Source organism: Lissotriton helveticus, chromosome 8 (assembly GCF_964261635.1).
Source record: "Lissotriton helveticus chromosome 8, aLisHel1.1, whole genome shotgun sequence".
Lineage (NCBI taxonomy): Eukaryota > Metazoa > Chordata > Amphibia > Caudata > Salamandridae > Lissotriton > Lissotriton helveticus.
Window position 1 is genome coordinate 1,156,994,686 of NC_136069.1, and position 23,823 is coordinate 1,157,018,508.

Below are 23,823 nucleotides of genomic sequence, written 5' to 3' on the forward strand. Positions count from 1 at the left end.
CTTTGTGCGTTTATTTGTCACCTAGGTTTTTCGTACATTATATTCTACTTTACAGTTTTTGGGGTTCATGGTTTCAGTATGTGGGATCCTTGCTATTTTTTTTACTAAGTGTGGTGACATGATGTTTATGTTTTTTTGCCAGTGTATTTGCTCCATCTTTTTCTGTGCATACTCTTTTAACTTAAACTCCTAGAGAGTTTTAACTTACATGATGTGTATAATATTCATTTGCTTTAAATGTGTCATTCATTAAGATTCAACTTTATGTGTGCTTTTATGCAATGCTTCTTGTTCCAGTCACAAATGAGTTTTAATAGTCCTGTGACTATGTGACTTTGTCACCTACATTTCCTGTTTTTACATTACATAGCATATAGTTGCTTTGCTTTAAAGTTTCTTTAAGGGATCCTTTCTCGCTATGAGGTTTGTTTTATGTTATAGCCTATTGGCTATGTGACTTGCCATTTTAACATGTTACTTTGAGTGGACTCGTCACTTACATTCTTTGCTATACATTACTGTACTTTTACAAGTTCTGTATTTGATCTATATTTTTAGTGCAGGTAATATTTCTTTACATGAATTTGTTTGCAGGATTCCTGGAGCTGTTATTTACATTTTTAGTGCACATAATGTTACTTTACATGATTAGATTGCAAGATTCCTTTATTTAGGATCTTTATTGAATTTACTATATAAATTTTGTCAGCCACAGTTTCAATTTTGTGCGAAAGTCTAATGTGGGTCTGACATTTGAGGTTTCCCTCAAATTTCTTTCTCTGTATTCCTAGAGGGTGTTCTTTTCACCCTTCTCCTCTGGAGATCTTGTTTGTTTTATATTGTTGGGAGTATCTCTTGACTTTTCTGATTGTTGTTCCCACCTTTTAATATTTTTGTTCTGTGCTTTTCTTGATACTAGTCTGACCAACTGGTGTGTTGGTGACTCTGTGGGGCATATTACCAACAATTAGCGATATTTATCGCTAACGAGGCTTAGCAACTAATTCTTTAACGCTAAGCATCGCCAGAAATTATCGCAGAGATAACTTGCTATTAGCAAGGTTTATCTCAGAAGTGATAAAAATCCTCTCGCTAACTGCCAAATGAGAGATTTTCGCTGGAAAACCAACGATAATCTCTCGAAGTTTGGCGTTAGCTTGATGATAGGGGCTCACAAACTTAGCCATGATATCCACCTTCCATAGGATATCATGGCTAAGTCAGGAAAATACCAGGTGTAAAAAAAGCAGCGCTAACCGCGGTTAGCGCTGCTTTTTTTTTAATCACGAACAGGGTTAGCGAAATCCTTAATAATAGGAGAAATGTCGCTTAACAACATTTCTCCTATTATTTTTCTCTGGAACGCCCCCTTTGCATCTCATTAGAGATGCAAGGGGAAGCGTAGAGAAAAAGGGTACTAACATGCGAATTTGCGTGTTAGCACCCTGTTGCTGATAGGGAGATAATTTTATCTCAGCTTTCTTGGCTTTTAAATCCAAAAAAGCGGAGATAAATCCCTTGATAATATGCCCCTGTATGTTTTATCTGCTGTTCGTTCCTCTTGTGTCTGCACCTTTTCTTTCTACTTATTTTCATTGTGCCTTGGAAAAGAGGAAGATGTGTATTGTTTGTTCCATTTATTTTCCTTTGTGCCCTGTAAAGGGGATTAGGTGTCTGTCTATGCGCTTATTGATTGCCTTTCCATGAAATGCTAGGTGCTGTCTATTTTGTTATCTTGGTGGCAGCATAATCTCCTTGTTGTTGTTTTTAAAGAGGGAAGATGTGTGGTATCTGTTTCTCAGTGCTATGCATCTTTCCTGCTTCTCTGCCTTGCTACTCATCCAGAGTGGATGTGCTGTGGAATGCTGGTGCATGTGAGGTAATGGAATGTTGGGGATGCCTGGTGGATGAGTGTCAGTTGAGACTATGGGCTGAGCTGCTCCTGGTGGGGCTCGCTTTATTATCTACTTCTATCTTCAATATCATCTATATCTTCAATAATCCTGCTTATTTGAGCTACACCTCGGCTACATGGGTTTATTAATTATTATTACAGGCACGTAATATAGTGGCTGGGTCAAAAGCTAATAATGAAATGGCTTGAACACGCCTCTCAGAAGATGGCAGATGGACGTTGGCTGCCCCCTTCCTCCCCGTGCATCAAAAGTAGTCAGACTGTCTGTGGGTCAATAACTTACTCAATGTACTGTAACTAATGATATGCATGTACACAGCAAAATGTATATACATAACCAGCATGTGGTGGGTATGAGGTCATTTGAAATGCACTGGATTTGTTATTATCACTGTGTTAAACCAAATGCAATATAAAATGTATACCTAAAAAAGGGAAGGAGTAATAGAGCATTCTAACCCTTAGTGGAAGTTGAGGTATGAGTCCACAAAGCAAAGGGGCACACAAATGTCATGCAGGATCTTCTCATACCTCAGCGGTCAGGGAACCGAGCTAGTCAGATCGTTTTTGAACCTCTCAACTGCCAGTCAGGGGATCGAGATCCCATGTGTGGGGTTATGCTCAATGCCAGCCCACATAGAGGCTAATGGATGCTGAAAGAAGACGAGGTGAGTGCCACCAAGTAAAATCACCACTCAGCTTGCCTGTACTTTCATGGGCAGCTTCCCTTTGCTCTCTGATGAGTGATAGAGAGGGCTTCTTGGCTCTTTGAAAATATGGCTCTGGGCTCCTTAGAGTAGATAGATACCCCTAAGATGGATAGGTCAGCACCATGCCAGTTTGGTATAGTTTCAGCAGGAGCAATATGCTTAGTCGCTGCCTAGAGGAATTGGGTACCATTCACCTCCATGTTATGGAAGGCACCAGGCCAAGGTTCACACAAGTCTGGTCAAGATTAAGGTCCTCATTTAGTTGGAGGGATGCTCTAGCTCATACTTCTTATCATAGACACGCCCATTGGGCATCTTTTAGCTTTGAAATTAAAACCACTCAGGTTGGATCACGTTTTCCTGTTCTAATAGTGTTCAAATTATGCTAGGCAGAGGCAGTCTTGTTCTGCTTTCCAGATGCATTACAGGCACACACAGCTCTGTGCCACTGCACAACAAATATCTCCAGGAGGTTTGCTGGGGATTGGAAGACTTTTGCATCTTAACCATTCAGACCTTGTGGAGAATAAGTGGGGGATGGGTAGCCTTGTCGTTTTTTAGGTCTCGCCTCTCAATGCGCATGCGCATTGAGCGGAGTGAGACTATAGGGGCTTAAACAGACCTTACCTATACTGGCGATTTGATGCTGTGCCCGTGCGCTTTTAGGTCAATGCGCAAGCGCATTGACCTAAAATGCGCTTGCACAGCATCAAATCGCCAGCCATCTGTTGCCCAGCTTGGTGCCGCTCCACCCCCTGCCGGATCAAAGGCTTTCACGGCCGGCTGGCCGTGCTTTCAGTTTCATGCCGGATCAAAGGCTTTCACGGCCAGAGGCTTTCAAGGCCGGCCGGCCGTGCTTTCAGTTTCACGGCCTGTCTCCTTATTTAACTTGTTTAACTTGTTTCTGTAGCCCTCTCTCGCTCTTTTTCTGTAGCCCTCTCTGTCTCTCTCTTTTTCTGTAGCTCTCTTTTTCTGTAGCCTCTCTCTCTCTCTCTCTCTCTCTCTCTCTCTCTCCTTTTTCTGTAGCTCTCTCTCCTTTTTCTGTAGCTCTCTCTCTTTTTCTGTAGCTCTCTCTCTCTTTTTCTGTAGCCCTCTCTCTCCCTCTTTTTCTGTAGCCCTCTCTCTCTCTCTCTTTTTCTGTAGCTCTCTCTCTCTTTCTGTAGCACTCTCCCTCTCTCTCTCTCTTACTGTAGCTCTCTCTCTCTTTCTGTAGCCCTCTCTCTCTCTCTCGCCCTCTCTCTTTTTCTGTAGCCATCTCTCTCTCTCTCTCTTTTTCTGTAGCCCTCTCTCCTTCTCTCTCTCTCTCTTTTTCTGAAGCCCTCTCTCTCTCTCTCTCTTTCTGTAGCTCTCTCTCTCTCTCTTTCTGTAGCCCTCTCTCTCTCTCTCTCTCTCTCTCTCTCCCTCTCTCTCTCTCGCACTCTCTCTCTCTTTTTCTGTAGCTCTCTCTCTCTCTTTTTATGTAGCCCTCTCTCTCTCTCTCTCTCTCTCGCTCTCTTTTTCTGTAGCCCTCTCTCTCTCTCTCTCGCCCTCTCTCTCTCTGTCTCTCTCTCTTTTTCTGTAGCCCTCTCTCTCTCTCTCTCGCCCTCTCTCTCTCTCTCTCTCTCTCTCTCTCTCTCTCTTTTTCTGTAGCCCTCTCTGTACTATATGCAGTAAACATTGGGGAGCTTAATAAAGTCACAGCAGCACCAGCAGTGACCTCTGGGCTTACAATGGCTCCAGTTCCATGTGAATGGTTTCTGATTACAGAAATGTGCTCTTTAGAGTAGCTTTGGTCCATTAAAGGGAGAGGTGCACCTTTGAAAAATAAATTCCCATTTGGGGACATGTCCAGCGGGGCACATGCAGTCTGCTCCTACATTCGCCATGTTTCACTATAAAACCCGGCTTTCACCATGCAATCACAGAAACGCTTAATGAACTTCTGTAAGGCACTATTGAAGTGACTGGGGTCTGGCAGTTGAAAGTTGAATACTCCATGTCTTTATGGAAATTTATGTAGGCCAAATAAGCTTTGAAACCAGCCGGATTTGCCCGAGTTCATGTGCTCCGTTCGCGTTCAAAAACCAGCTAGCTCACAAACCACCATTTGTCTCTTCAAAGGCTCTGCTCCCCGCCCCACGCCTGCACCACTCCTCCTCCCACCTCCCCCCATCCTTTCTGCCCGCCTCGCACACCACATCAAAGCGTCCTGTTTCCTGCCACCCAGATCGCAACCTGCCCAGCCTGTGCCATCTCTCCCTACCCCTTAACCCTTCACCCTGCCCCCACCACCTCTCGATATTGCTGCTTGTTTTGCTTTCTTCCTTACTCGATGATCAGCGAATTATGACATAATACACCACCTCTTGTTTCTTTTACCTTTCCACTTAACTCTCCTTGCCCCGCCAGAAAGTACTTAAATGGGTTATGTTATGTGTGACAGTCATAAGTAGGCAAAATAGGGATGAAAGAACGCCTGCGGAACCGACGGTTTGTGATGGTTCAATTATTCTTGCCATATACGTGGTGATATGCAGAGGCTTGAGAATGTGCAGTTCCCCAGACGGTTAACCCTGCACAGGGACTAGCATTTTATTTAATGTTTTTATATAGCCCTCTCAAATCCAAAGTTATTGTAGCACTTTATGTATAACTGAAATACTTTATACAGTTACAGAAAAACACCATCACCACCCCCTTTTTGTAATTATTTTGGCCACCATGAGTGTGGAAGGGTATGCTCAGACATGAGTCCCTTGCTCATTGCACCATCAGGATTCAAGCAAGCCGGGCCGAAGACGGCTGTAATGCCAGAAACCGGTCCCCGGAAGCTTGTTTCCTTTCCAGTGAAGAATTGGCTTGGTAGTTTGGTCTGCCCTGTTCCCATGATGCACTGGGCCAGGGACAGACTAATTTGCATATAGCCAGGTTCTGAACTGGGATGGTGCAGTGAGCTAAAAAACGGTGATGGATCAAGCCCTGATCTGTTGACTGGGTAGGAGTGTTCTGATTAACTCAGATACTCTGTCCATCACCACCCCCTTTTTGTAATTATTTTGGCCACCATGAGTGTGGAAGGGTATGCTCAGACATGAGTCCCTTGCTCATTGCACCATCAGGATTCAAGCAAGCCGGGCCGAAGACGGCTGTAATGCCAGAAACCGGTCCCCGGAAGCTTGTTTCCTTTCCAGTGAAGAAATGGCTTGGTAGTTTGGTCTGCCCTGTTCCCATGATGCACTGGGCCAGGGACAGACTAATTTGCATATAGCCAGGTTCTGAACTGGGATGGTGCAGTGAGCTAAAAAACGGTGATGGATCAAGCCCTGATCTGTTGACTGGGTAGGAGTGTTCTGATTAACTCAGATACTCTGTCCATCACCACCCCCTTTTTGTAATTATTTTGGCCACCATGAGTGTGGAAGGGTATGCTCAGACATGAGTCCCTTGCTCATTGCACCATCAGGATTCAAGCAAGCCGGGCCGAAGACGGCTGTAATGCCAGAAACCGGTCCCCGGAAGCTTGTTTCCTTTCCAGTGAAGAATTGGCTTGGTAGTTTGGTCTGCCCTGTTCCCATGATGCACTGGGCCAGGGACAGACTAATTTGCATATAGCCAGGTTCTGAACTGGGATGGTGCAGTGAGCTAAAAAACGGTGATGGATCAAGCCCTGATCTGTTGACTGGGTAGGAGTGTTCTGATTAACTCAGATACTCTGTCCATCACCACCCCCTTTTTGTAATTATATACGTGGTGATATGCAGAGGCTTGAGAATGTGCAGTTCCCCAGACGGTTAACCCTGCACAGGGACTAGCATTTTATTTAATGTTTTTATATAGCCCTCTCAAATCCAAAGTTATTGTAGCACTTTATGTATAACTGAAATACTTTATACAGTTACAGAAAAACATGGAGCACTTTCAACTTGCCAGGAGTTTGTAGTAAAAGAAGACATCTGAGCTAGACAATAAATTGCTCTCAATGATTTGCAGGTTCTTTGTAGGGAGAACAATTTGTATGTTGCACGAGTGGGTACACTACGTGTGAAAAAAAGCTGACTAAGCCTTTCGGAGATAGTAAGGGGGTATTGATTTTTTGCAAGGTTATCTTTGCCAGACATATCGGACTAGGTATACATTGAAAATGTTGACAGTTTTACAGTTTCAAAAGACTGTGGCGAAGACAAAACTCATCTCAGCCCTAATCGTCACAGCTTCAAATAAGAGTCCCTATTGCAGAGCACCTGACCACACCGCTCCCACAATAACAATCTCACCCTCACACCCCCTCCCACCCCCTCACCCTCACACACACCCTCACCCTTACACACACCCTCACACCCTCACCCGCACACCCTCGCACACCCTCACACCCCCTCACCCTCACACACCCCCTCACCCTCACACACACCCTCACCCTCACCCTCACCCTCTCACCCACCCTCACCCACCCTCTCACCACTCGGCACCACCACAGCACCACTCAGCGCTAAACCAGCATCACTCAGCACCACCACATTATCACTCAGCACCACCACATTATCACTCAGCACCACCACATTATCACTCAGCACCACCACTCAGCACCAACACAGCACCACTCAGCACCACCCCATCACCACTCAGCACCACCACAGCATCACTCAGCACCACCACAGCATCACTCAGCACCACCACAGCATCACTCAGCGCCACCCCAGCACCACTCAGCACCACCACAGCACCACTCAGCACCACCACAACACCACTCAGCACCACCACAGCATCACTCGACACCACCACAGCACCACTCAGCGCTACCCCAGCATCAGTCAGCACCACCACATTATCACTCAGCACCACGCCATTATCACTCAGCACCACTCAGCACCACCACAGCACCACTCAGCACAACTCAGCACCACTCAGCACCACCACATTATCACTCAGCACCACCACATTATCACTCAGCACCACCACAGCACCACTCAGCACCACTCAGCACCACCACAGCACCACTCAGCACCACCATAACATCACTCAGCACCAGCAAGGCACCACCACAGCATCACTCAGCACCACCACAGCACCACTTCAGCACCACCACATTATCACTCAGCACCACCACATTATCATTCAGCACCACTCAGCACCACCACAGCACTACCACAGCACCACCACAGCACCACCACAGCACCACTCAGCGCCACCACAGCATCACTCAGCACCACCACAGCACTAATCAGTACCACCACAGCATCCCTCAGCACCACCACAGCATCACTCAGCACTACCACAGCACCACTCAGCACCACCACAGCACCACTCAGCGCAACCACAGCACCACTCAGCGCAACCACAGCATCACTCAGCGCCACCACAGCACCACTCAGCACCACCACATTATCACTCAGCACCACCACATTATCACTCAGCACCACCACAGCACCACTCAGCACAGCCACAGCACCACTCAGCACAACCACAGCATCACTCAGCACAACCACAGCATCACTCAGCGCAACCACAGCATCACTCAGTGCAACCACAGCATCACTCAGTGCAACCACAGCATCACTCAGTGCAACCACTGCATCACTCAGTGCAACCACAGCATCACTCAGTGCAACTACAGCATCACTCAGCGCAACCACAGCATCACTCAGCGCAACAACAGCATCACTCAGCACCACCACATCATCACTTGTTCAAATATGTTCTCTCAATGTTTCAAGCTTTATTACAAATGACACAAAAAATGTTAAATAATGCTATAGGTGTCACATTTGCAAATTCTATATATATTGACATTTACAATAACAAAATTAATACATTTGCTATTATAAAAACATAAACGTAACTTAAAAAATTATTAGATTTACAAGGCCAATCGCTCCAACTTTTCTAATGCGAGACCTATTGCATTTCCAATGCTTGTTTGGTCAGCAGCTGTCTTTAATCTCTAGCTCGACATTAACACAACAGATGTTTGCATTTGGACATGCAGCCCTTAGGCCGGGCACACAATTTTTCATTCGTATGGGTTCTGGTGTTCGCAATCAGTATGGTGATCACAATCCATATAAGGATTTTACAACGTATAATAAACACAATGAAGTTCTTGCTATAAGAGTTCAATGAACTTAATTTACCTGGGGCCCATTAGACAGCACTCCTGAGTGTGTGTTTATGCACCCTAAGACTAAAGATATGCTGGCACAAACCTGGTCCTGGAGGTAGTGAAAGTGGTGGTCTCATGAGACCTATTGTGAGAATGGGAGACCAGTATAGGATCTCCCTGTCCCAGGGGTCAGCAAATGTACCCCGAAAGACCACTAGATATACCGTTTGGATGGTTCCTTAAATTAGCCTCTCCCTCCTCCCTCCCCTCCCCCCCCCCCCCCACCACGTAGAATAGGAGAGAAAAATAAAAGAGACCTCCAGACAAAAGAAACATTGTGGCATGGACATTTGGCAACATAGTTGTGGAGTTTCATTCTCACACTGTTTTTTTTTCATTCCGTTTCTCTTTTTCTCCGTCTTCCTCACACACATTTTAATTATAAAAAAAAAGGTTTTCCGTTTGCTATAAGGTGAGAATTTGTGTTGCAAAAACAATACAGACTATTTACAGATGGATACGAAAAACAGCCACCCTTTCCGCCCCACAAGTGGCATTTCCGCAGGGCTACAGGTTTTATTTTCAGCCATTTTACTCCAGTGCTCAAAGAATTATGAATAACATGCACAAATGGTAACTGCTCTCATTGGAATGGCTTTTAGGTTTGCACCCGTTTTAGCACTGGTGTTTGGTTCTAAATGACCCAAAGGGATTTTAGAGTCAGATTAGTGGAATGAGTGCCCTTAAGGCATCATGATAGTGCTATAAAAAGTCAGACAAAGGGGCATATGTAGAAGCCCCTATCACCACGGGAACGTCAATTTTTCCGACACTCCTGTGGCAATAGGGGCTTCGCCTTCTTTACAAGGCAGCATTAAGCCACTTAACGTTGTCTTGTAAATAAGGCCCCCTTTCATGCTATGCTTTCCATGTGTGCTGCCTTGTTCACCAGACATGGAAAAAGCAAAACGCCTTGGATTGTTTATGTGTAGGAAGGTGTCCCTTCCTGCACATAAACAATCTTTAAATGATAATTACATTTTGTAACGTGCATGTGTGCTGCATTAAGCAGCACACACAGAAGTGACAAAACGGCATTTAAAGATTGTTTATATGCAGCATGGGACACCTTCCTACACATAAACAATCCTCCTCTGCATGCAGACACCTTGGGACTCATTTATGAGGCCTTGCGTCAGTTTTGCGCTTCCGATGCGTCACTTTTTGTGACGCATCGGCGGCGTAAAACATGCCTCCTGTTGCGCACTATTTACAAAGTGACGCATCTAAGCAGATGCATCACTTTGTAAACCCCTGCGCTACATTATACCTGCGTCAGGTATAATGTATGCAGAGGGGGCGTTCCCCCGCAAAAAGCCTCGTAATAGTGACACAGTGAAATCTATGAGATTTCACTGCGTCACTTTTAGGACGCTGTTGCGTCAAAATCTTGCGCCTGCCTCACAGCAGGCGTAAGACTGACGCAAGCCCTTTCACATGGGGCTTTCCCCATGTGAAAGGACGCATTGCTGGAGTTGCGTCACTTTTGTGACACACCCCAGCAATGCGTGACTTTTGCGCTTACAGATACATCAGAAATACTGACGTATCTGTAACATGATGCGTCATACTGTAAATATGACGCATCAATCATGTCGCAAGGAGTGCGCACTGAAAAGTGACGCATCGCTGCTTTCAAGCAGCGATGCGTCATTTCTCATAAATGAGGCCCCTGGTGCAAGGGTGCCTGAGTTGGCAATAGGCAGTTAAGTGTAGCACCAGTGCAGGGGGAAACGCAAGGCTGCACCATATTCTTGTAAATATGGTGCAGCCTTGCATTTCTGAAGTGGCAGAGTAATGCATTAAGCAATAACAGCTAACGCCTCACACCGCCACTTATGTAGTAAGTATCCACCAAAGTCTCAAATGTTATGAAATGACGGCATTAAGCTGCCAGTTTAGCCCTAGTGGTGAGACTGCTCTACATAGCACCAAATAACATAAATACTCTCCCATTGTGAGAAAGCCCCAATAATTACAGCTTTAAAAAAGTAAACTGATTGTAAGTGACAATTGCAGAAAAGGCACGTCTTTTATTGTGAAACACATCATGTTTGGGGGTCATATTTTTTTGTGAACTTTGATTTAGTTGCCTGATAAACTTTCATATTTTTTTTGTTTTTATTATGCTTATTGAAAACATGTAGAATGGACTCAACACTATGGTGTTTTACAGAAAGATGCAAAGGGGTTAAGTGACGAGTTTTGCAGAGGTTTCTTGCCTGTTTGTGAAATTCACGGTCTGCATCAGCCACTGAAGCAAAACACCCAGGGGTATATGTACAAAGAAATGATGCAATGGGTGCTGCAAGCAGTTTAGCAGCGCTGCAAGGCTTCATAAAAAAAAACGCAGGAATGTGCTGTATTCCCTTGAATACAACGCTCCCCTATATTTTTCCTTTGCGTCAGCGCTAAAAAAGCTGCCTAGTGCCTATGCAGACACGCTTGCGCCAAGGTGCAAAGATGCCTGCGTAGCAGGGATGATTGTTTATTTGCAGGAAGAGACAACTTACTGCACATAAACAATCATTAAAGGTGAATTGCTCCTTCTACGTGTGCTGCAGAAAGCAGCACACATGTAAAGCGCAAAAAATGAGGTGCAATAAAAGTATTTCTCCTTGTTGCGACACTCTAGCGCCTCTTTTTCAGTGGCGCTAGTTTTTGGTGCTGCCTTAGATTTACAGATCCTTGTAAACCTGGGACAGCGGGTGTGTGGTGGGTGGTGGAACGCCCACAGCAACACCTATAGCACGCCCCTTTCACACAAAGCGATGTGTGAAAAGGGCCCATATTTACAAGGCCATGAAAAGCCATGCAGGGTGGCTCTGTGTGACCTTGTAAATATGGGCCAGCTCACAGCTCCACGAGAGCGTCAAAAAAGTGGCACCCCAGTGGCGCTAGGGGCTTGTAAATATGCCCCCAGTGCATCATGGTGGAACACTGCGCTGCTTGTTGATGCCGATCCACCAAAATTCAGGGCGGGGGAGCAAAAAGGACATAACTCATCTTTTGACCCCTTGTAACATCATAGGGTCCTGCCCGTAACTCACGGCAACATTCTATTTGGTCTTTAGGAGGTAGGGGAAGAGCTGAGTATGGTTTACTTACTAGTCCTCACACTGCCTTCCAGAACCTTGAGACCAGGGTAGCATAGAGACTTCAGGAAATACTAGAAGACAAGCTGGGACTAAAACCAGCTAGGTTTGACCAACCCCATTGGCGTTGGTAGTGCAGATGCTATCACCTGACTTACAGTTATTCATATTGGTTCTGACCCCAGTGAAATTTTAAATCATGGGCAAGGTGGCCAGTTACCTGGGGATCCGCATTTCAAAAGGGCAGCCCTGAAGTGCTTGGACAGTCCTGTCTTGTCATATTAACCATTTAATGGTTTTGTTTTTTTGTTCTGATTTTAGGCCGCTACATAATTTACTACCAAGGTATACTGTCACTGGATCTAGTGCTAGGTAGATACATCTGAAGGTGGTTTAATTTGTAGTGCGGCACTGTGCAAATCGCTAAAATAAATTACCAATGGTCCCCGGTATGCAATGAAAGCCTGCCTCGAGTCGAGCTAATAAAAACATTTACGTGAATGTGTTCCCTCTTCCCAGGATTTAGGAGTTGCTGTCAGTCACCAGGAGTATGGAGTGGTTTTCCACTACAGATATGACTTCAGCATACCATCAAGTTCACCTGCATAAGAGCAGCAAATATCTACTGCTTTTATCACCCTGATTGGGATGTCCCAGTTTAAATGGGTCCCCTTTGGATAGGCATCGGCCACTGCCATGCTCCAACGCCTCATGCACAAAGTGTTTAAGAGGATGAAAATTGTGATTTTCTTTCAGGATGACATTCTAGTCATGGGCAGGAATAGAGAGGAACATGATACGTTTCTGTTGGAAGTACTTAAAACTGAACTTTATGGGTTGACAGCAGAGGAGTCCAAGTGCAAGTTTGCAAGGAGAACCGCAACGCACTTAGGGCATGAGATCTGCTCATGAGGGATCTGTCCTTAGTCAGACTTAGTGGATGCTATCTTGAAGGCCCCTGAACCCCTGAGTAAGGATGGTGTAAGATCTTTTTTAGGTTTAGCCAAGTTCTATTCCAAATTCGTCTACAATTTCTCATATAAAATGTTTCCTGTTCGCCAACTACTTAAGGTGGGGTATAAGTTTGTATGGACTGATGAGTGCCAACTCTGCTTTGATGGCATTAAGAAGGATAGTTGTTCGGTTCCTAGCCCTTCAAGGTTTTGAACCTAAGCTCATGAGCTTCATTACCACGAACACAAGTGGGCGAGGATTGGGTGCTGTGTTGTCCCAGGTGCAGAAGGATGGAACTGAGGGCGTGGTAGCATTTGCATCCAAAGCACTTACTCCAACGGAGGAATAGTACTCCGTTATTGAGAGGGAGACTTTGGGGTGTGCGCGGGGGCTCAGACACTTCAGACAGTTTGTGTGGGGTACCAGCATCATAGTGAGAACCAACCATAAACCTCCCACTAAAGCCCTCATGCCACAGAGTTTAAGTAATGTGTCCCCCAGAATCTCACGCATGTCCATGCAGCTGTTGGATTATGTTTATGAAGTTAAGTGTGTGCCCAGTGTACGTAACTTAATTTCAGATTCTTTTAGCAGATATCTGTTACCAGTGGAAGGTGAGGTAAAGAATGATTGGGATGATTGGTTGCTGGCAACATTTTTTGGGGAAGAGTTGCAAAGCATTACTCATGAAGAATGGGTCAAGGCTATTTCCCAGGGCAATATCTTAGTTACTGCTTGTAAGTATGTCCAAGAAGATTGGCCAGAGAAGGCTCTTGATTGCATGACATCTGTAACCTGTGACAGAGACTATTATCGCCCAATAAATTCCATCATAAAAACTACATGACCTGCCTACAGAGGATCATTCTTTGATTGCAACAATGGTGACGAGTGGAAACCTAACCTATGAGTGAACAAAGTTTGAAGAGGAAGATCAAATTTACCTGAACCGAGTGAAAGGATATGGGAGAGAAAGATAGTCTACAAGAAACTAAGAGAAAGGAGATTAAGAATAAGTGAATTCTAAAAGAAAAAGAGAAAACAGATTGATGCATGCAAGAAATAAATAACACCCGAAGCCCCACCAGTGTCATTCCATCTGACAGATTACAGTGTACTCAAATTGTGAGGGGCGTTTTGGACTTTCAAATGTATGCTGACTCAGTATCGTGATTCTGGTACAGTTTTATGGTGAGTGAGCCTGCAGTCAACTGAAACGTAAGTGCGTTGGAAGTGCTTATGTTTACAGATTAATGCTAATTGATGATCCCAGCAGTTTGGGAGTAAACCGGCATCGTGTTCAGACAAGAGTGAAGGGCGAGTCATCCTAAATTTTGCTGCGGTACTGTTGGGCAGGCGTTGAGACTGCGGGAATTGTGAGCCACTTAATTATCATTTTGATGGGGCCCATGCGACGGACTGTATCTGAGGGATGGAGGAGCATGCCTCAAAACCCTGCCGAAACACTGGATATTTGGGTGCATCTCAGAACTATATACAAGAGCCTTCTTAGACGCAAGGATGTCTTCGCTGCACTGAGGCGTCTTTTCTTAAATTGGCTCATGTTCAGAGTCTCTTTGCAGAGTGGGCGCAACATTGGCAAGTAATGCATGCATTCTTTACATTTTACTGCTGGCAGAGTGAGTACGCGTACTGTCCTCGTGATCTTACCGGGCCAAAGCTTTCTCTTTGTGATGTTTCATCTGCAAGGCAGGCTCGATCAGATTGCAGTGTTGAGTGAGGGCAGCTGTGATTTATTCCTTTGGCACCGGGAACTAGGAATACTATTGGCTCATCATAGCAGCCAAGTGATTAGATGTGCTGATTGGAAGATGCATGATTGAGCTGCTCATGATGGTGTAAGAGCAGAACGCAGAAGGATTAACAAGCGTATTTCTTATTGGATTTCTGCACCGGTCTGGGAACAGTGAACATCCAAGTGAAGTGTGTCTATTTTTGCCTCTCTCCGAGCAAAAAAACGAAATGGTATTATGTTATTGTTGTCTCTGTAGTCAGTGCGCGATGTTGATGTGTTTCGGTGAGATATCACTCACCGGTGTGGAGAACTTGACTTTATTTGTAGGAAATGTTGTTAAAATTGTGAATGTCAAGTGTATTTTAATAATGCGATGGTGAATATTTAGGAACTATGGCATGTCTCTATTCTATGCTGGTGAGGAGAATATTGTATTACTTTCTTGTTATTGTTTGACTTGGCCCTTTCCGGCAAGTTCACCCCTAAACTTTTTGCCTTTTCTCTGGCATGGTATTGGTGGTTTTATGCCTCTGGGCACTTTAGCACTGTTGTCCAGTGTAAAGTGCGTGCGCTCTCTGTGTTACATTTGTAAGGTTTGCCTGCCCTCCCATAGGAATGCATTGGGGATTCCCTGATCAGTGTGTGTCAGTGGTAATACCCGTTGGAGCAGTGTGGTCAAGTCTGGTATGTATGAAATTGTGAGAATAAATGCTGCGCAATGGTGTGCACAGATTTATTGTGGTTGTTTTAGAATTGCCACTGTTAGAAGTTGCCATTCCTGTGTGCTATGTGTCTGCCTGCCTGGTGTGAACTGCATGTCTGGCTTGTGAGTGGCCGGGGCTGGGAGGTGTGTGTGGTCCAGGAGGGGCAGGGTGGGTCAGCTCTGGGCTGAATAGGACATCTGGGCTGGGAGAAGTGGGAGGGGTAATCCCCTGACTCTGAATAGGATGGTGCCTGCCCTAGTGAATGCTGGCTCCGCTCCCTGTGGTGTGTCTGAGAACCTAGCCCCCACCTGACAAAGGGGAAGAGGAGCTTGCAAAACAAAGTGCTCCAAATCCCCCCTGAACCAGTTGCATCTGGTTCCCCCATGCCCTGCACTACAGACAAAGGACTTCTGGGTATAAATATAGGGGCTGTGACCCCATCAAAATGCTCTATACTTTGGTGCTGTTCCTGAAGGGGCATGCTGCTGATGGGGCCCAGGGAGGGATGCCATGAGGGTTTGCCTCCCGGGCCCTGCATTGCCCCCTTGATCTCCATGATCTTATTCTTTTTTTATGCAGAACCTTTGCTGGGGCTTGTTCTCCCTTGAAGAAGTCTTTTGCTGCATTTGTGAGCACTGTGCTTGAATTTCTTTGTTTTCCCCAGAAAAGGAGCACTTGGGCTCCGCAGAGCTGAGCTGCCTTTCAGTGAGAGGGAATCCCCGGCGTAGGGATTCCCCCGTGATTCGGGATTTAGCGGGAGCCCACCCCGCTGATTTGTGCTTGTGGTGAAGAACGGCAGGTGCCCACCCAGCCTCTTCTTATATTTAAATCATGGGTGCCCACCCCACATGGCCGCTTGTTCAAATTGAATGCGGGTGTCTACCCTGCGTTGTCTGCCTCAGCGGGAGCCAACCCGCGTTCGACTTTTGGAAAAAATCACCGCTGGCGGCCCGAGCAGGAAGTCAGCCAGCGGGATGCCTAACGTGGGGCTGGACTTCCGCTTCCCTGAGGGAAGCCCCACGGAATCGCCGGAAGGGAGAATTGCTGATGCAGGGCAGCGGGGCTCCTGTGACAAAGGGAGAGCCCTGCATGCAGAGTGGTGGCAGCAGGCTCCACAGGAAGGGGGACCAGGCAAAGAGAGAGATGGGACAAGTCCCCAACCAGTGGGGGCTACCCTCGGCCATTGGAGGACCGGCGCAGAGAGGAGCAGACGCCCAGAGTCGCGGTGAGTGGGGTTCCATGGGTGTCTGGTTAGTGCCTACCGAGGCACGTTGTTGGTGCTTCCATGAGCGGACCCACTGTTGCTGGCCGCTCCAATGTTGGGGGCACGTCGGGCATATTGCCGATACCCGTCCTCTGTGGCCACAGTGTTTTTGGTGCCGCACGAGGCACAGTGCCGTTCCTATTTTGCTGAGCAGACCCCCCGTTGCGGGCCGCTCCAACGAGGGGGCATATTTATTTAATTGGATGCTAAGGCACTTGCAGGCTTTTACTCTAATTTCCATTGAAATGAATGGGCACTCCATGACGAGTTACCCTTGTCATTAGCATCCAAGTGGTTAAGAGGGCCCAGATGGGCCAGTGCCCCTACCAGTTTCTACAACTGCCCCGCTTGCTAGAGGGCAGCTGCAACGTGTTGGGGGCATTTTTGTGTAAAGAAGCCCAGCGGGGCTGAGGAGGCACAGATGTGCCAGGGCCCCTTCATGTTGCGTATTCCCAGCTCCGCCGCACCAGCGCGGGCAGCTGCAAGGTTTTGGGCATATATGTTCAGTGGGCACAGTGAATGCCCATGCCCACATTTGAGTTTCACAGCTGTACAGCACTTAGTGACAGCTGCAACGTTTAGGTCTGCGCAATTGCTCACATGGATTCTACTGCATTGGCAGCCTCCCTGACATTGGACATAGGGCATTTGAGCCCCATTGAGAAGGCCAGTTGGCCAGGGGTAATCAAACAATCAATCAATCAGAACATTTGCAAAGCGCACTACTCACTCATAGGGGTTTCAAGGCGCTGGGGAGGGAGGGATGCTGCTACTGCTCGAATAGCCAGGTCTTGAGTTGTCTTCTGAAGGTTAGAAGGTCCTGGGTCTGACGTAGGAGGATTGGGAGGGTGTTCCAGGTCTTGTGGGCAAGGTGGGAGATTGATCTCACGCCGGAGGTCGCTCTTCGAATGCGAGGGACGGTGGCGAGGGCGAGGTCAGAGGAGCGGAGCTGGCGGTTGGGGGTGTAGAAGGTGAGTCGTCTGTTGAGGTATGCTGGTTCGGTGTTGTGGAGTGCCTTGTGTGCGTGGGTGAGGAGCTTGACGGTGATCCTCTTATTGACAGGGAGCCAGTGCAGGTTTCTCAGGTGGGGTGTGATGTGGCTGCGGCAAGGGATGTCGAGGATCAGGCGTGCGGAGGCATTCTGAATGCGATGTAGTCATTTCAGGAGTTTGGCCGAGGCTCCTGCGTAGAGGGCGTTTCCGTAGTTCAGCCTGTTGCTGACGAGGGCCTGTGTGATGGTTCTTCTTGTTTCGGTGGGTGTTGAAGCAGGAGGATGAGACGGCGTTGACCTGTTTTGTCATGGAGAGAGTAGATTCGAGGATGAACCCCAGGTTGTGTGCGTGGTCGGTGGGTGTTGGTGCTGCTCCCAGTGCGGTCGGCCACCAGGTGTTGTCCCGGGCTGAGGGGGTGGAACAGAGGATGAGGATTTCCGTCTTGTCCAAGTTTAGCTTCAGACGGCTGTTCTTCATCCACTCGGCGACGGCTTTCATTCCTTCGTGGAGGTTGGTTTTGGCGGTGAGGGGGTCCTTGGTGAGGGATAGGATCAGCTGGGTGTCGTCGGCGTAGGAGATGATGTTAAGGTCATGCAGTCGGGTGGCATGGGTGAGCGGGGCCATGTAGATGTTGACCAATGTCGGGCTAAGGGATGAGCCCTGGGGTACGCCGCAGATGATCTCAGTGGCTTCGGAGCGGAAAGGGGGGAGGCGGACGCTCTGGGTTCTGCCAGAGAGGAAGGAGGTGGTCCAGTCCAGAGCCTTGTCCTGGATCCCAGCGTCGTGGAGGCGTGTGTGTAGGGTGCGGTGGCAGACAGTGTCGAAGGCGGCTGACAGGTCCAGGAGGATGAGGGCCGCGGTTTTGCCGTTGTCCAGTAGGGCCCTGATGTCATCGGTCGTGGTGATGAGGGCAGTTTTGGTGCTGTGGTTGCTGCGGAACCCGACTGGGATGGGTCCAGGATGCTGTTCTCCTCGAGGGAGAGGGTCAGTTGTCTGTTGACGGTCTTTTCGATGACCTTTGCTGGGAACAGGAGCAGGGAGATGGGTCGGACGTTCTTGAGGTCTTTAGGGTCAGCCTTGGGTTTTTTGAGTGAGGCGTTGATGTTGGTGTACTTCCAGCTCTCCGGGAAGGTCGCTGTCTCGAAGGAGATGTTGATGGCTTTCGGAGATGGGGTGCGATGGTGGTGCTGGCTATGTTGAAGATGTGGTGTGGGCATGGGTCTGACGGAGATCTAGAGTGGATGGTGTTCATGGTTTTGATGGTGTTGTTGTCGCTTATGTTGGACCAGGAGAGCAGGGGATTGGTGCGGATGGTGGCTGTGGGGGCAGGGGCCTCCGTGGCTGTCAGGGCGGTTTTGACGTTGAAGCTGTTGTGGATGTCTGCGATCTTGTGATGGAAGAAGGTGGCAAGGGAGTTGCACAGGTCTTGTGAGGGTGGGATGTCGTGGGGTTGGAGCTGGTGTTGGAGAGTTCCTTCACGATGTTGAAGAGTTCTTTGCTGTTGTGTGTGCTGTCATCTAGGCGGTCTTTGAAGGAAGCCCTTTTGGTGGATCTGATGAGGTGATGGTGTCTGCGGGTGGTGTTCTTGTGGGCTGCTTAGTTGTCATGTGTCGGTTCCCAGCGCCATTTCTTCTCTAGTTTTCTGCAAGTTTGCTTGGAGGCCTGGAGGTCCTCGGTGAACCAGCTGGCTTTCTTGCTGGTGTGTCTGTTGGGGGATTTCTTGATCAGGGCAAGGGTGTTGGCGCACTCGTCGATCCACTGTCTTAGGTTGTGGGTGGCGGTCTCGGGGTCGGTGGGGTCAGCCAGTGGGCTTCGGGCGAGGGTGGTGGTTAGCTGGCCTTTGGTGACTTTGCTCCAGCAGCGGCGAGGGATCTGTTGGGTGAGGTGGTGCGTGGTGGGTTTCCGGAAGGTGAAGTGGATGCAGCGATGGTCAGTCCAATGGAGTTCGTGGTGTGGCTGAAGGAGACGTGGGAGCTTGCGGAGAAGATGGGGTCAAGTGTGTGGTCGGCAGAGTGGGTGGGTGTCATGACAAGCTGTCTGTGTCCAAGGTTGTCAAGGTTGTCGATCAAGGTGGTGGAGTTGGTGTTGTTGTTGTTCTCGAGGTGGAAGTTCAGGTCCCCGAGGAGGATACAGTCTGTGCAGGCGAGGGCGTGTGTACTGGTGAAGTCGGGAGATGGAGTCGTTGAACTGTGGCCGGGGTCCGGGGGGTCTGTAGACAATGGTGGTGTTAGGATCTGTGTGGATCTGGAAGTCCAGGTGTTCGGTGGTGCTGAGGGTGTCGTTGGTGTTGGTTTTTACTCTGAGGGTATTCCTGTGGACGATGATGATTCCTCCTCCTGCTCCGTTGGTGCGGTCCCTGCAGGTGATCTTGTAGCCGTCCGGGATGGCTATGGCGATGTCAGGTGCTGAGGAGGGGTTCATCCAGGTCTTTGTCAGGAAGACGATGTCTGGGGAGGTTGAGTTGAGTTGGTCCCAGAGTTCAACGACGTGTTTGGGGAACGAGCGGGTGTTGAGAAGAATGCATCTGAGGTGGTTGCGTTCCTTCACGGTGGGTGGCTTGGTGGATCGGATGCTGGTGAAGCTGCAGTTCCGGCAGGAGAAGGGTCCTTGGGTGCGCTATGGGGCAGACAGAAAGCAGGTGTGTGATCGTCCGGTGTTGAGTGCATGGAGGGTGCTGGCATTGTAGCGGTGTCGTGCATTGTGGCGTTCGCGGGGCCAGGGTGCTGTCCAGGCGCGGGCGGGCTCAGACGGGCTTTTCTTAGGCGCAGCTGCGCAGCGACCGCCATAAGAAGGGGAGGCAGGAGGGAGGAGCATCTGAGAGGTGGGAGCGCCGTATACCCGCAGATAGAGGGACGCAGTGGGGGAACCCATTCAATTCCCATCATTGTTCACACAAGGGGAAATCCTTATGACCCCCTGGTTACGACAGACATTGAGCAAAGTCTTGAGAAAGGTGGCCAGAATCAGGAAAATCCACCGAAACGCGTCAACGCTTTCTTGTCCAGTATAATTCAAGACTCAGTCATCGGTGTTGATACATAGATTAATAGAGTACACAACATCGATGTTAGAAACCAGGAGTCCGAATATACCATTAGTATTGTACAATTTCTATGTCTTACTGTCTCTGTCTTTGTGTTCCAATTATGCGGGTCATAATTGAATGTTATGAATCTTTATGATATGTTTTTATTTAGATCTTAGCAATTTTTTTGTTTAGTACCTGCTGTATTTTATTGTATTTTACTGTATGTATACATAATAAATTGTGATCCTTTTCCTAAATAGCTTGTGGATTTGTTAAAAATCTTTTTAATCTAGGCATAGACTGTTTATGTTATTTTATTTAGAGTTTAGTTCAAGGGAACGTCACTTTTACTTGGTTGTTTAACCCTATTTCCCTTGACTAGTTTAAGGGGTACCTCTCTAATTTTAACGAGTGACTTATTCAGAGCCCATGCCCAGCTGTGCGAACTATGGACGGTTTTGGGGTGACAAAATAATTCTGTAAAAGGGGTCCCAATATATGTCTTCGTCAGCACCCCAATAATCTATCAAATGGAACTGGCTAATTCGCTCTTAGTCCCATCAGATGGAAGTTGTTTGCCCAGTACAATTTATGAGGCAAATTTTTGTGGATTTGGGGGCTTATTTATGAGCCCCTTGCGCCGCCAGTGCATCAATTTTTGTGACGCATTGGCGGCGTACAATATGCGCCACACTGCAACATATTTACAAAGTGGCGCATCTAAGCAGATGCTTCACTTTGTAAACCCCTGAGCTACATGATACCTGCATCAGGTATAATGTATGCAGGGTGGGCATTCCCCCGCAAAAGAGGCTCGTAGAAGTGTTGCAGGGAAATCGATGCCACTGCATTAAATCGTTACGCCTGCCTCACAGCAAGCATAAGACTGATTCAGGCCCTTTCACATGGGCCTTGCCCCATGTGAAATAACACATTGCTGGAGTTGCTTCTGTTTATAGAAATACACCAGCAATTTGTTAATTTTTGCGCCTACAGATATGTCAGGAATACTGACGTGTCCGTAAATTCTTGCAACATGAAGCACCTTACAGTAAATACGGTGTATCCATGGTGTCGCAAGGAGGGCGCACTGTAAGTGTTGCACCACTGTCTTCACGCAGCGATGCAACACTTTTCATAAATGAGGCCCCTACCTTACAAACAGTGCCACTTTAAGAAATGCAAATATGTCTGGATAACGTTGGGTAAGTAAAAAAGTCCAGTACAGTGCCTAGCATGCAGGTATACTTAGAGGAGGTATAGAGCCCCGTTTTAGTTTTTAATGCCCATCATACTAAAACATGGTTCTTTTTGATGCAAGCAAAACGTACAGTAGCTTTTAAACTAATTTAAACAGAGAAAAAGTGATGGGAGGAATCCTGGCAGATAATCTAACACCTAGCAATCACTTGGGGTAGCATTCCAATCCATAGTTTTTATGCCCACCATGCTACCTCAAATTAGACCCAGCCATTTTCTATTCAACCTCGGTCCAGCTTCAATGGGGACAGTCCAGCCCGAACTGCCAAGCCTTCTCTGAACCAGACCACAAGCAACCCAAGACCAGTTTCAGCCTCTTTAGATGGGTGTAGCTTTGTTCCAGTGGCATTATGAGCAAGGGACCCACATCTGGGTATACCCTTCTCTCTAAATTACCACAATTATACTGAAATCGTAATTTTATTTGAATAATTTTGAATTGGCAGAAACACCCTATCTCTTCCTATCTCTTGCAGCCCAGAACAATCAACCAGCTACTATGAATTTGTTGGTGTGAGCAGCTGCCATGATGTGCTTCACTTGTATCGTCTGCTCTGGACCTCCACAGTCTTGAATATCATTGGAATTTTCCTTGGAATTGTCACAGCAGCGATCCTTGGAGCATTCAAAGACATGGTAGGTCTTGCTATACCATTTACATATTACTATATGTCAGCATTTGACCAATCAGAGAACATTTACAAAAGTTCTATCCCTTGGGCTACACTGCAACATGTTGAGTGCCAGATATAATTTGCTCATCAACTAAAGATTTACACCAATCCGTGCGACTTCTTCCCATGCATTTGTGAAATCTTGAGGAAATTCCATGAGATCTCCCAACAGCCTCTTTCTAACCCGGGCATGATCTGATCAGTCCACACCCAACATAATTCCCACTATCAGAACTTCTACCGGTAAACCCGTTCCAGAACACCCAAAACTGTACTTTGTGCTGTAGTCTGTATTGCTGGGATTGAGTCTGGTTGAGCATACAGAGAGCCCTCTTCCAATCCTGTTGATAGTTTAAAATTCTGCTGCAGAAATTGCCTCTGTTGTACTGCATGCAAATCCCTCTTCTGCTCCCAGTGAACATTTCACATACAGCTGCAGCAGTGCTTAACTTGAACCAGTGGTTTCCGGTGCTTGGCAAGGGTACTTAATTGTCAACACCAGCATTAATGACAGTCTGCCACATGTTTGTGCCATCTGTCTAATTTAGAGATGAGCACAACAGTTGTTTATTAATACAATATACATTCAGATGACTAGTCCCTGCTACCTAAGCCATTCTTTAAGCTTTGATTGCCTGGAAAAGTCTGCATTGCCACACTTATGAGACTGTGATGGTTAGTAGATCTGTTGGTACTGTCATTGGCAGCACTGGTTGGTGCAACGGGTGATGCAAGCTGCAGTGACCTCTCAACTTGGGAGCTGGTACTATTTTTATATTTTTACAAGTCAAGCACTGCAGAGATTGTGTTCAGTCAAGGGCATAAAACCCTCTTTTCCTCTTAGTAATTTTCAAATTCTGTGCTTAAGGGCAGTCCTCCAGGAGAAATAAAAAAAATAGCATCCAATTGCCATCTGAGTCAAGTAAGATATCCAGCTGGGCTTTGTGCCAAACATTAATGCCACCTTGAACAAGGCAGTAACAATTCAATACAGGTATATTTTTCAAAATCTCCACCCATGGCATGAAAGCTGTAGGGCTTAGCACAACTCCAATATTTGGGTTCCTTCTGAGTTTGCCTAGGCATAGGAATTTGTCCTGGAAAGGTATGCTTCAAATACAAATCAGTTGTTTGGTATCTCGCACTCAGCTCTGCACCAAGTGAAGCCAGCCTGGTTTTGCAACAGAGGAGGGGACGACACCGGCAACAGGCCAGTCATAGTAGATATGGATTTGTGATGTGGTTTCCCCAATGCTCAACGCACCACAGCAAATTTGGTTGCCTGAAAAATGAGTAAATCTACCCCTGCATCCTTAGACAACAGGGCTGCCACTC

General features: G+C 47.1%; 1 protein-coding gene across 1 annotated transcript in view; it reads left to right on the forward strand.

Moving 5' to 3' along the window:
- Nucleotides 1–23,823, forward strand: part of TMEM255B (transmembrane protein 255B) — a 788,288-nt gene that overhangs the window by 659,259 nt on the left and 105,206 nt on the right. The window contains exon 7 of the mRNA XM_078658950.1: nucleotides 22,291–22,450. Within this exon, the coding sequence (XP_078515076.1) occupies nucleotides 22,291–22,450 (160 nt within the window). The remainder of the gene's footprint in view (nucleotides 1–22,290; nucleotides 22,451–23,823) is intronic.